The sequence below is a fragment of the Micromys minutus genome (assembly GCF_963924665.1).
Source record: "Micromys minutus genome assembly, chromosome: 13".
NCBI classification, from domain to species: Eukaryota; Metazoa; Chordata; class Mammalia; order Rodentia; family Muridae; genus Micromys; species Micromys minutus.
In genome coordinates, this window is record NC_137982.1 from 33,836,769 (window position 1) to 33,851,182 (window position 14,414).

The 14,414-nt window shown below is 39.2% G+C and overlaps 1 protein-coding gene across 7 annotated transcripts in view; it reads right to left on the reverse strand.

Annotated features, from left to right (window-relative positions):
* The window catches only part of BAZ2B (bromodomain adjacent to zinc finger domain 2B), a 207,854-nt gene that overhangs the window by 77,882 nt on the left and 115,558 nt on the right, over positions 1-14,414 (reverse strand). For all 7 annotated transcript variants that reach the window (XM_080927904.1, XM_080927901.1, XM_080927903.1 and 4 more), the window contains exon 4: positions 13,970-14,020. In XM_080927904.1, coding sequence (XP_080784030.1) covers positions 13,970-14,020 — 51 coding nt within the window. The remainder of the gene's footprint in view (positions 1-13,969; positions 14,021-14,414) is intronic.

Sequence of the window (14,414 nt, forward strand, 5' to 3'; positions counted from 1 at the left end):
GAGCTAAATCTTAGTCTCATGGGCAGAAAACATAAAATAACTGAATGCTTATCACTCCTGTAGCAACAATTAAAAACCAGAAAGTTATTTGATTACAATAAAAGATTTTTAACTATTAAAAAGTGCTAATAAAGGAAGATCCAAATATGTGATATCTTTATTGGGTCTTCCATTCCTTCCTACAAACGTAAGCATTCTGAAAGACTTCATCCAGCCCGTCCCCCTTCCTACTTCCATACTACCACCATTTTAACATCTCAGTGCGAACAGACTCTGTGCCAGGATTGGTTCCATGAGCACAGGAATGGAATTTCCCTGTACTACTTCCTCCCCTTTCTTAGACAATCAGGTCACAATAGGGACATGACAGCTTGAGTCCCATGGTGGTGTTTTTGTCACACTCTCTCGTGCACCTCAGACCCTCCGAGACAATATACTCTTCTCTGTAACTTGTTTTATATAATCCTATCTGTTCTTTACTGTATTAAAATCATTACCCAAGAAATATCCCCCGAATCTCCCCAAATGTGCTTCTGAATATTTATATTGTTCAACATCTATCTATATTATACTATGACTAGGATATAAAGTTATGAAGGAAAAAATCATTTCCTAATTTTTACTCTATACAAAACACTTAACGAGAGTCTCAGTTGTCTTTTAAAAGGCTAAACTAATTAAGAGCTATTTTTTAAATGATTAAAAATATAACATCTTCACTGAAGCTTATTTAGCCAATTCAATATCTGTATTGTAGCTTTTATTTCTTTACACAGAAAAAGAAAAAAATACTGCTGGGATTTCACTGATGCTGCCAGGCTACAAGGAAGCCTGTGGTTGTAAACCATCTTAAAATTGGAAGCTATTGCTCACAAGGAAATGATTTCTCTCATGTGAGTGTTGGCATGTGTATGTGTATGTGTGTGTGTGTGTGTGTGTGTGTGTGTGTGTGTGTGTGTGTGTGTGTGTGTGTGTCTGTCTGTCTGTCTGTCTGTCTGTGTTGTATGCATGTTCATATGTGTGGTCAGGAGCACATGCACAAGTATCTTCAACATTAACTTTTTTTCTCCATCACTTTCAAACATATGTTTTGAGAAACATTCTCTCACGGAACCTAAAACTCTACGATTTGCCTGGTGGCAAATGAACGTCAGATGTGCCCGCCTTGGCCTCCCTGGCACAGATTAGATGTGTGTTACCATGCCCGTTCTTGTTAAATGTGTGCTGGACACCACAACTAAAGTTCTCACGCTACTATGCCATCTCTCAAGCCCCACAATGGAAACTTTAAATTGATCACGAACAGGGATAGCATGAGGCTCCTATTATCATCCACAATCCATTCAAAATGCAAACAACATTTCAAATAAAGCTCATCCTATACTACCAAAAGAGCAGAACATGAAACAAAACATGTCAAATAGGATCTGTTAACTCCCTAAATATAAAACAAGATTATTTCAATAATAGAGAGTTCTGCTTAGAAAGTATCGATATCTACATTGATATACATAATGGCAATAAATGCTCCCAAATAAAACCATCCTGATTAAAATCACATTTTCTTAAAGAAAATGTCTGCACACATGGGTGATTAAGGCAATATTATTCCCTTTAACTGAAGACCTTCAGTTTGCATGCTATGTGTGCAAATTTTATTTTACTTTTAGTATTTGCTTAGTAACCATGGATAATTTAGATAATGAAAATTTATGTACAGTGACAATATTAAGATTCTCAAATGATAAGGTGGATAGTTTTTAGCACAACTTTTCAGATCTACTAGGTGACACACTTAAATTTATTACAAGCAGGAAGCAAATGCCAATGTGTCAGTCATGAGGAATGGTATTATAACCGCCTCTTGGTATAATAGTATTATACCAAGCACGTCTCTATCAGTGAACAGTAGGGACTTTCCACCTCACTGGAAGCAAAGAACAACACACAGACTGAAGTAATGCCCTGAGCCTAAAAACCTGTGAGAAGTCTCCTGTCACCCTGAAAATTCCAAAAGTCACAGAAAACATAATTGATATAAGAAGCCAGTATGGGAAGCATCCAATCAACAAAACCCAACCAAAGCTCACCCTACAGGCTGTTTTTCTATATGCTAAAACTGCTCTTGATTTTTCAATGCTACACAAAGTTGCTGCTCCATGTCTACCAACTTTTAATATTTAATATTAATATTTAATATTGCCAAACGTGATTTATATAACTACAGAATCAGTCTCTGGTTTGTAACCTGTAAAGTTTGGCTAATCCTAAAAACTGGTATTCATTCAAATATATCCCATGGGTCTTTAAATTTAGTAATAATGGAGAATATCAATCAAACAAACAAACAAAAAAAACCCTGAAATGCTATAAATTGAATAATTCAATCATCAGTTGCTATAATGGTTTCTTAACCATACCAATGTGTAAGTATTTGAATCTCAAAATAAGGAAAATATAAATTTAAATTTTAATTAACAAACAAAAAAGAGAATTCTTTAGTTCATGTGGATAGGACATTTCTCCACAAATAATCTTCATCTCATTCCTGTATTCTCCTATTTGTAGCCATTGAAGCTTGCTGTCTTAATATTTAAAAAGATGTACTGAGTATAAACAGATTTTAGTAATTCATTTTTTTCTTGAGACAGGAATTCACAATGTAGCACACATTAACCTTGGAATCAATATGTGGCTTAGCCTGGCGAATGTCCTAAAGCCTTTCTGCCTCTATGTCTCAGGTCTGGGATTACAACACACATAACCAACCTAGCTTATTTTTCAAGTACTTATTGTGAGATTATTTTATAATCACAAAAATTGAAAAACTAACAGCAAGTTCCTATAGATGTTGCTTTTCCGTAGCCCCTCTCCTATGCTAATTAATATCTTACATATGATTATAGATCAATCTTCAAAGCCAAGAAATTAACCTTAATTAGGCAAAAAAATGATTAGCTTTAATCATATTCCCCACTAACAGCATTCTTTGTCCTGAGATTCCAGAATCCCTTATTACACTGAATTTTGTGCTTCTAACTTTATTTAGTCAGCTACAACTTTTGCCTTGAGCTTCAACGACGGATATAAACCAGGACTGGGTTTTGTCTAATGCTTTGCATGACTGCAAGTTCTACATCACTTAGGATAATACTCAATGGCCCCTGTCAGAATGCCCAAGGCCTATATTTCTTTGCTGATGTTAACTTTGTCACTAGATTAAACTGCTGCCTGCCAGGATTCTCTGCTGTGAAGTTAACTACTTCTCTTCAAATAGTTTTTTTTTTTTTTTTAATGAGAAAAACAAGTCAGTAAAAAGCGTGGGCTGCTTTGAGAAAAAAAGCTATTAATCTGTGCCACTTCAATCTAAGAGGTTAGAATAATTTCTTCTTTATAACAAACATTTTTATTAAATCTACTGAAAGGAGTTAAAATGCTAAAAAAAAACCCCACATATTTGATAAACATTTAGGACATTCAAACACTGCTTTATTATTAAAAGGTAAAAATAGCTGGGAATAATTTAAATTTTTTTTTTCAATAAGCAAGAAAATATGTTTCCCCACAATAAACAGAAACTGTTAGAACCAACTCTCAAAAGCACAGAGTGTATTAATTTGCTAGGGCTGTCCTCAGTCAGAGTTTACCATAACTAGGTGGATTAGAACAGAAACTATTGCTAAGTCAGGATGGTGGCAGGGCCGGTGGACTCTTGGCCAGTCCTGGAGCACTAGGAAAGAATCTGTCCCCTGCTTCTCTGCTAGTCCCGGGTACTCTCATTGTCCTCGCTGTAAACATGCCTTGTATGACGACACAGCCACAGCAGAAAGGGCCTACCCTCTGACTTCATTTTAACTGAAAGATAAGTAAGAGCTCATCTCCAAGTCAGACAACATGCTTAAGCAATGTGATTTGGGCTCCAGCACATCTTTGTTCTTTGTAACGAGAGGATGCACTCCAACCCCTAATACTGGGTTAGTTATCAATATCACTTAACTGATTTGGACATACTATTTTCCCTCAGTAACTTACCACAAAAGTCTCCAACTAAAACTAAAGTCCTACTAGTAAAAGGTAAAATAATATTCCAAAAATGCTTAGGTCCTTGAGTTTAATCTCCCGTTAAATAGTCCTCACTTAAGAAGAGGCAGATGGAGACTAAGAAGACAGTTGAGTGAGTAAGAGCACTTGCTGAGCAAGCCTGATGAGCTGAGTCAAATACTGAACCCCATGAAGCAGAGACCTGTACATCTGTAATCCCAGAAAGCAGGAGCCTGGCGGGTCCTTTGGGGCAGCAGACACAAGAGTAGGAAGCTAGCACTGACTCCCAGCATTTGTCCTCTGACTTCCTTAAGGACGTGTATGTAAGTACACAATGAAGAAATGAATAAAGTTTAAAATGAGAGAAAAGGGAGTTGGCCAATGGAAAGGCTTAAAATGAAGACTTGCAAAAACCTACAAAATTAATACAGCAACTGCAGAGAAAGGTATTCATATGCTAACCATAGGTGTGGCGTAGGTAAGGAAACCCTGCTTGTGTCTACTAAACATCTACAGAAGACTTCCTGCATCCCTTACTGACCTTCTATTGCCAGTAAACTTGAAACCTGGCTGTCATTTGGTTATATATGAACCAACTCGGGTTGGTTTTTTAAAACATTGCCTCTTCAGTACAGTCAAATGATTTTTTTCGTATTTACTAAATAGCACTTTATTCATATGTATTAAACAATGCTAAATGAAACAAATTTCATTCAGTCTTGAAGATAATGGAGTGAACTTCAGAACCCTCTAAGCCAATTCTAATTAAATGTTATCCTTTATAAAAGTTGCTTTGGTCATGGTGTCTGATCACAGCAATGGAAACCCTGAGTACACCAGATGCACACTCTCTAGGACACTGTTTTATTGTGGAATACACCGTACAACACAACACTCTGAAGTACTGTCTGACAGGACATTAACACACTGACCCAGAACACTGAAATGTTCTCCAACAGGCAGCTCTTGAAGATGCCTCTTCAGTTATGCGTTCCTTGTATTGCCAAGTGAAATATATGCATAATCTATAGAATCTGCCGTATGTCCCTGCTTAGCTGGCCCCTGAGATTAAGCCTTGCAAACACAGTCTTGCCTAATTCGTCAGAAAGAATAAGAAAGGATCACATGAAACAAGATACAGGAATTCCAAATAAGGCAGTAAGAGATACTCACTTTCAATATCTGAAAGTTGCCGTTATAAATACTTGTAGTAAGTCTAAATACATTCTCTGCATAAATAATGCTAAATATAAATAAATTTAATTTTAAAATTCAAGTAAGACTAGCAGGATGACTTACTTGGATGCTCTTTGACCCTAAAACAGCACTGACCTCCCCTTGCTTCTCTGAAATAGGTGACAGACTGCTCATTACTTCAACAAAGTCACTAATCAGTTTGCACCAGACCTGGATTATTTACTGTAATCTGATCCAGTTGCATGAAGCCACTCCTGCTGCTCATGAGCTTAACAGGCAGGACTCACTCGATGGTGCCCACAGTGTTTTAGGGACTGGTTGTGTCCCTAGAATCTGCAGCGTATGATCTGACTCTGAGTTATTGATTGGTCATCTCCTTCCCAGTTCTTCAGACTACCTGAAAAAAGGGGCTCTCTTTCTGCTACATCTGGGAGAACTGCACCAAAATACCCCTTTAGACCCACAGGGCACTCGGAGCATTTGCTCCTGATTAGGAACAAATGGTACAGGAATGTCTTGAGTGCTGGGGGCGGGGTGCCTTTTACAGCTTCTCCAGCAAATGACCAGAAAGCAAGAAATGACTCTGGTTTAAGAGAAAGAAAACCCCCAAAACTGTATGTGGCCAGTCAACAGTCTACACTTTAGATGCCTACTCTTCAGCTCAAATTCACAGTCATTTGAAATTACCAAAACAGCACAAGGCACAGCACAGAAAATTTGTAGATTCCTATCCCCATTGAAGCTTTTTATTTGCATACTTGTGTTATACCTTTAGAAAACCTGAAGGTTTCCCTGATGTCTTACTTTTCTCTGACCCATAATTCAAGCCGAGATGGTCAGTACAATGGAACCAAAGTAAGAAAACAGTGTTGTTCTATTTTCTTAGACCTTTTGTGCTGCACATCAACTGTGTGTCCATCACCCCATGGCTAGCCTGCCTGTCGGATTCACAGCACCGACAGCTCTGTGATCCTTCATGATTCCATTTAGCCACGTAACAAGTTTTATAGTTTTGCCTGTGAGCTTAGCATTTAACAGCTGAGACAACTCTTCAGTCTTAGCAATGACACACTCATTTATCCTCATGGAAGCCTGAGAATGAGCATGAAGCAGTCCAAACATGAGCCTGGTATGTGGTGTCTCTTAGGCATTCCTGACTTTCAAGGGCATCCGCCAAGACATCCAATGCATCCTTATACTGGGGTGTAAGAGATGGTGGAAAGAGACAGAAAATTACTAACCATCTAGTTCTCAAGTCCTAGTCCTGCAAAGTCCCACTTTCCTTCTCCTTTCAATGATGGGAACTTTATGCATTTGTGCCAGGTTTTAACCGAACACACTCTGTAGAAGAACATACATACGGTCCTCGCTCTTCAGACACAGGGAAAGGATGAATGAAACAGCAGCAAATATAGTAAGAGTGCTGTGAGGGAAAGGACAGGTTCAGGGGTAGATAACAGGAGAGCGGTTACCTAGCCACTGTGATCGGTGGAGTCATCTATGATTAAGTCTGATTCAGAGACGTGGAACCTGCAGGTAAAATTCGGGTGCCCACCAGGGACAGCGGGTATAGACGTGAGAGCTGGAGAGCTGGTGGTGAGCTCCCGAGGAACTGATGCTCACCAACACTAGGGAGGGCACTTTTCTTTTTTCAGTCAGTAGATTCAAGTGCTAAGAAGATTTTATCACACTCAGTTAAGTGGACACAAAGTTAAACTCCACACTGTCTCTGGATGAACTATGAGAAAGAAGCAGACATAGGAAGATCTTCCAGACGAGATGGGGAACATACTTCATATACTGATCTAGGAAACAAAGCATTATACTTGAAGAAGGAAATGGTCAGGAGGCTGGAATACAACAGATCAGACAGAACAGGCAGAGCACCAGACAAATGTGAAGAAAGAGGGAAGGTCTGTGAAGGGCAGTATGTGAAATATACAAACATCTCATTCAACCCGGCTATGTGAAAGGTTAATTTGATGACTCTCAGATCTCAAAAGCTCTTGGGAAAGATGCTGCAGATGAAGGGGCTGCACTTACACACTAATGTACAGCTTATTCCCACTGTTTTGGCTCTATTCCCTGATACCTCTGCCCGTTTCCTTCCTTCCTTCCTTCCTTCCTTCCTTCCTTCCTTCCTTCCTTCCTTCCTTCCTTCCTTCCTTCATTCCTTCCACTACCTCAGAGCCAATTCAAATCCCAACTGAAATCTCTTTAGCTTTGGTTTGCATTATGTGTTCATTCCACGAATAACTACATTCTTATCCTAGCACTTGGGAGATAGAGGTGAAAAGATTCTGAGTTCAAGGTTAACCTCCAGGTCTCAAGGCCAGCCTGTACTATATAAAAACCAACTTGGGGTAGGGGATGTAGCTCAGTCAGTAAAGTGCTTGCATGAAGACCCGAATTAGACTCCAAGTGCCCATGTCAAAAGCTGGGTGTAGTGCTGTGTGCCTAGGAAGGGAGAGAAAGGTTGGCTGGCCCCAGGAGGCTTGCTGATCAGCCAGCACAACCAACATGGCAAGCCCCAAGTCCTAGTGAGAAACCACCCCACCTCGAAAGACAAAGTAAAATGTCAACAAGGAAGACTTCCAACTTACACACACACACACACACACACACACACACACACACACACACACACACACACACTCACTCAAAACCAATCTAAAGACATCGAAAATCATCCAAAAGGAGATCAAAACCAATGGAGAGTATCTGGAAAGGGAGTAAGAAGTGTGCACTGGTAGCTTCCCATCCAATACTGTTGCATAAATCTCCAAGCTGCTACAGAAAACAGTGGAAAACTAGACTGTGAGCCTAGCTATATGAGATAGAAGATAGAATTTATAGTTAAATAAACACCTAAAAATCAGATGGAGTAAAAAAAAAAATACTAGTGGTTTGTAACCACAAACAGAACCAAACCCAACCAAAATCAGGGTCTGAAGTACCCTGATGCCAAGATGTAAGTACACTACACAAAAGGAGGAGGAGCTGGCAAAGAACATCTGGAAATCAACTACTGAAAAACAAAGTCATGGCCAGCAGATCTGTTGATTGGATACTGCCTTGTTACACATGCTTTTAGGGGTGGCTCAGGAAGGAGAGTCTGACATGCCACACTAGAGTCTAAAGCAAACAAACAGCTGAAACTAACAAGCAGTCATACAGCAAGGCAAGCACACAGACTCATTTCCGCTTGAACATTCTGTGGGTCCAAACACTTTCAAATACACAGAGACCAATCAGAGCCTCTCTAAAAATATCAACAGGTATGGTTATTTTCTGATCACCATAGCAGATAACAAATTTTAAAATATCCATGATAAATTGCTCATTTCTATAAAAACCTGACAGTTAAAGAGAAATAATCAAAGAATAAGAAAAATGATAATGTTTAAAAATGCATAGCTTGCCGTTATGGTTGTACTATAAAAGACAAAGCACAGCATAAATACACATTTAATAGGACAGAGATCCAAATAAATGATTCACTTTTTTTTTTACTTAAAAAAAGGGGGAGGGCTGGAGAGATGGCTCAGCCGTTAAGAACACTGACTCTCTTCCAGAGGTCTTGAGTTCAAATCCCAGCAGCCACATGGTGGCTCACAGCCTTCTGTAATGAGATCTGATGCCCTTTTCTGATGTGTCTGAAGACAGTACAGTGTACTCACATACATAAATTAATTAAAATAAATAAATAAATCTTTAAAAAGTGTGTGAGGGGGAGCGGGCAATGGTGGTCCGTGCCTTTAATCTCAGCACTCGGGAGGCAGAGACAGGCAGGTCTCTGAGTTTGAGGACGGTCTGGTCTCCTGAGTGAGTTCCAGGACTGCCAGGACTACAAAGAGAATCCCAAAGTCAAAATCAAAACAACAACAGCAAAACAAAACAAGCTAAAGACTGGAAAAAAGAAAAGAAAATCATACTAATAAAAATACAAATAATAAAGAAAAGAGATCACTGAAACAGAAGAAAGGAGGTATAAGAAAAGTCAATCAAACTCACAGCTGAGTATTTAAGAAAAAACAAAACACTGAAGTCAGTTAAGCTCTACAGAAGGAGGAAAGGCTCTGGCTATTAACAATGAAAGAGGCAACAGTACAAATGGGGATCATGAATTCATCATACACAAAATAAAAAGACAGCCCATGTTGTTTGCAAATGTTTCCCTAAGGGATGAAAACCAGGGCATCCTGAAAACAGAATAGTGACAGATCAATGAGCTGTGACTGTTCTGCTATGGTAGAGCTGTGACTTTACATCTTATAATAACAAACCTTTACAACAGGCAGGCAGGCAGGCAGACAGACAGACACTCACACACACACACAACACACACACACAACACACACACAACACACACACCCCTCAAGGCTTAGAAGACTTCACTGCTGAATTCTGGCAAACATTTAGAAAAGTAAACACAATTATATGCTCTTCCACAGTAAGAATGGGAACTTACCCAAATAATTTGTAACAGAGAAGGACAGAAAAAGAAACATGGACCAATAATCCTGGTGAGCACTCATGTAGTCTGCCTAATAGAATTTTCAATGCTTTAAGAAAACAATACAGCATAATTAATTGGAATTTGATCCCTGAAGGCTACAAGGGTTTATCATATAAAAAATTAGTCAATTACTTCACCTTATTAGCAAGATAAAAATCAAAGGCTGTGTCAGCATTTCAATAGATGCAACCATGTGACAAAATCAATACTAAATTAAACAAACCTCAAGTCAAGGATGTTTGTTATTATCAGTTCTAGTCAATGCTGTACCAAACAGCAAAAGCTCAAGAAGCAAAGCAAAGTAACTACACAGGTTGGGAAGCAAGACAGCCCCAGTGTGAATCCAGATGTATAAAGAAAAGATACGAATGATAAGTGGGCAGTGAAAATTTGCTCAATATCAGTCTTCAGAGATATACATAAGTCAGCACCCACCCTGAAATTATAACACAATGTAATATATGTAATATATGTTAATATATATAATTATAACACAATGTAACAGTATATGGACTGAGCATATGTATCTTTATACACTTAAAAGTATATGTACAATAATGAAAGAAATTGAGATCACAAATTTGAGCCTGAACAAGGTGTAAGGTCACATGTGGGAAAGGTAGGAGAAAGGAAGACAATGTAATTATATCTGATTTCAAAAAACTAAAGACTTAAGAACCAAAAACCAAAGCCAGATAGATGCCATAATACACCACCTGTAATGGTTTAAAATGTCCTCCAACGACACACCTAACTACGTGGTGTCAGCTCTTACATGGTGCTTGTAGAGGATAAGGACACTCACCAAATTTTAAAGTAAGAATATACTTAGAAAATTCTCTAGCCATCCCCAGTTTAGGTATTTACCCAAGAAAAATAAAACACAAGAGCTTGTAACCAGAATACTTGTGATTGCCTCAAGCTAAAACACTACCACTCCTGTCATCAGTGAACAATTACACACGTTCTGGCAGGGTCATAAAACAAAGTAGTACTAGTAAGATAAAAGAATGAGCTACTATGTAAATAATCATATAAATGTTTTAAAAGAATTATGAAAGACACAGCCAGGAAAGCATACATGACCTCATTTACATAAAAGTGCAGCCAGTAAACGGCGGTAGGAAGCAGGGCCCCGCCTGCTGGGGTGGAGATGAGAGAGCAGACACTGAAGGGAGGGTCTAACCTGGCTGTATGAGCACACACGCTTTCTCTTTGCGCTGATTTACAGTTTCGTGCATTTCAAAGCCCAAACTTGAACTGCAGAGGGTAAACTCAATAGTCTGCTTATCATGTTCAGTGTTAATAGACTGTAAGGTCTCAGGATTCTGGAGTTTTCCAACACAATGAGAAAACCAAATTTACTGTCTTAAAAAATGTCTCAGAATGCTTGAAAACTGGAAAGCTCAAAAGTCCTTGTAGACTTTTATAAAAATCAGTTCTTTAAAGTTTTGTACATGTATTTTGGCCACATTAACTTCCGACCAGCACTTTGTCACAGATCCACCCAACTCCCTAGCCATCCACATAGTTAAAAAAAACTATAAACAAGTGCTGGAGGTAGACTATAACAAGGAAAGCAGCAAGAGGGAGGGGTTTTTGTTTACCTACTCTGCTGGGTAAATTTCGCCCAGCAAGGAGGTAGAGACTCAACTACAAAGACACAGCAGGAGGACTTGGTGCCACCTACTTAAGTGACAGGGGACAGAAAGAAGATGGCATCTGGAGCTTTATTTTGAAAGCAGAAACACTGGGATTAATATGTGGGTGTGGAGGGAAAAAATTAGGGTTGAAGTCACTGTACTTCTAAAGAGTCTGTACTATGTAATGAATGGGGAACAACGTAAGAAAAGATGGTTTGGTAGAAAATGAAAACTTTTAGTTTGGGTTTGTTATGGTTGAGATGTATATAAAATATTTATGCACAATGTACAATTAGGATCTGAGGATGCTTGTCCGACGGTTTTCATTCAGGTACACTTAAACAGAGAGCCTAGAGATAAAAGACCTCCGACCCAAGACCTAGGGAAATTAAGTAAGGAAACTAAATCCAAATCAAAGGAAAACAAACAAACAAACAAACAAAGAAATGATTAAAAAAATAAAAAACCGAGAGTGGTATAATGGAACCTGAGGCAAGCAAAGATTTCTCAGTGGTCAGGAAAGGGAGGAAGTAAGCTGTGCTTGAAGCGGGAGCGGACGGACGGACGGCAGGAAAGGTGAGGGACAGGAGGATGCGTGCTGCTGTGTCTCTGAGAAAGCAGGACACAGAAACCAGCAGAAAATAGAGTAAGCGTCATGTAGTGGTCGGGAAAAGAAGGGTTGGGAACACACGGGTTATTAAGTAGGTGATGTAGGGCTTCACACTCACACACACAATTGGTAATGGTTCTGAAGAGAATGAATGAAGTTCCTGAAAAGCCCTTATTAATCTTTGTATAGAAAACCACAAGTATTTGCCTCTTAGAAGACTGAACAGCTGTGTCTTTGAGTTTGGCACACATTTTCTTACACAACCAGTACGAGGGAAGCTTCTAAGTGAGGTGCGCTTCTCTTCCCCATCTCACTTCCTCCTGCTCCTCTTCCGTCTCACCTTCTGTCTCATTTCAGTACTGGGATTGAACTCCTACATCTTCTAAGTGTGCTCTCCACCCTTGAAACACAGTATTGCGCCTTTTTAACTGACAGCTGCCGAGTTGTCTGAGTGTCTTCCTTGAACTTTCTATGTTCCATAGGCGAGCCTCTTCTCTGCAATCTTTCTGGCTCAGACTCCAGGCCCAGGCAATTATTTATTTATTTAGGAAAGGGCCGGAGGGATGGTTAGACTACAAGATTGCAGGACGGTGGGACAACAAGAAGCCAGCTGTCCTGAAAGTGGCTTGTGTTGAATCAGAGGAAGGCTCCTTAACAAACAATTAGGCAGCAATATTCGGAAGTCAGTCATGGGAACCAGGAGCCAGTTATTCGGTAGTTTTCAAAGTACCTGATTGATTAGTTTGATTAAATCTCAGTCTATTTTCAATATTCTTAGTGATTTGTGATATCTTTATCTGACCCGACACATATTATAACCAAAGCTTAACAGGTGAGAGGTCTAAAACCCAAAATGAAAAGGTTGGTGTTCCCTCCAAATTCATGTCAGAACTACAATGAGATTATAGGGCTATCGTGAGATAGGGACTTGGAAACTAGGTTGGGAGGGCTGTATTCTCATTAACAGACTAGACTCTTATAAAAAGAGGGTAAAAGAACTATGTTCTGCAGCTATTGTCCCCCTAACTCCTTTCCTCACAGGACTCAAGAAACAAAGGAAACTGACAGGGTTCAGGGTTCTCTTGAGACTTAAAGGATTTTTAAAACTCCGGAAGACAATAAAAGCAGGAATGATGGGGAGAATAAAATCTCCAGAACTCAAAACTGCCAACAGGTTGTGCATAAAGAAGAATATAGCTTTCAAGAATTATCATCCATGCTATTGTGGGACTTTGATGGTGCTAGAGCTACTGAGACAGCCACACTCCTATGATAACGCTTCACCTGCACTCCTACAAGAAACCCAAGTATGTCCCATCAGGTTGAAGTTGCGTGGAATTGTTTCTTTGGGCTGTTGCTCCCCTATCTGCGGGGAAAAGATGTCTGCTTACTGCTCCCCAGGAAAAGTCTCACACTCCCACATTCTTACTTTTCTTGGGGACCTGAACCTTACCTCTCTGGAAAGATGCACAGCAGACGGTCTGTCTTTTGACGTTTTCCACTGTGAGAAAGGACACATCAAAAGTGTGATGTGTCTCTAAGGACAAAGCTTTCAATGGTGTGGGTTGGATGCAATTTGTCCCCTAAAATTTCATGTGTTGAAAGTTCAGCCTCAATAAGTTAAAAAGAGGTGCATCTTTTAAGATGTATGGAGCAATGGGGACTATTAGGCCACCATCAGAAGTGACGGATTAGTTCTCCAGAACAGACAGTAGACCGTTACAAAGCAGTGCACACACTATGTGTTTGGTGCCTTTTCCAAATGACTATTTCCCTGTCTACTTCCCTGATACGTTGTAAGCCAGGGGGCATTCACTAGATAGTACCATAATGTCTAGAATTTTTATCATCAGAATGAAATGCCATGTAAGTCTCTTTTCATGGAAAATATTTAACAAAACAAAAATATTGAGCCAATATCATGTAATAGTAACACCAAAACAGACTGAAGACACTTACCAGACACTGAGTCAGGCGGTACCTTGATCTTGGACTTCCCAGCTTCAAGAACTGTAAACACAAATGTTTAATACATATAAGTTACCAGGTATGTGGTGTTTTGTTATAATAGTCAGATTAGACTAAGCCAAGAAGTAATCAAATCTTAAATATATATGCTTAGCCTTGGATACAGAGCAGGACTTTTCAGTAAGACACAAAAGCAACTACAAGTAAAGCCGTTGCAACTGGCTTCATCATAGTTGAAAATTTTATCACCGAAAGACAATGTACAGTGAATAAATACATATACATATACATATCAGGTGGTGAAAAGGTGTCTCCACACATGTAATTAAAAGGTATTTTATATCTAAAATAATTCACAAATACTCAAGGAAAAGATTTGACTCACTAGAAATAAGATCAGGCATTTTAAAAAGAAACCCAGAAGCTAAAAAGTCTC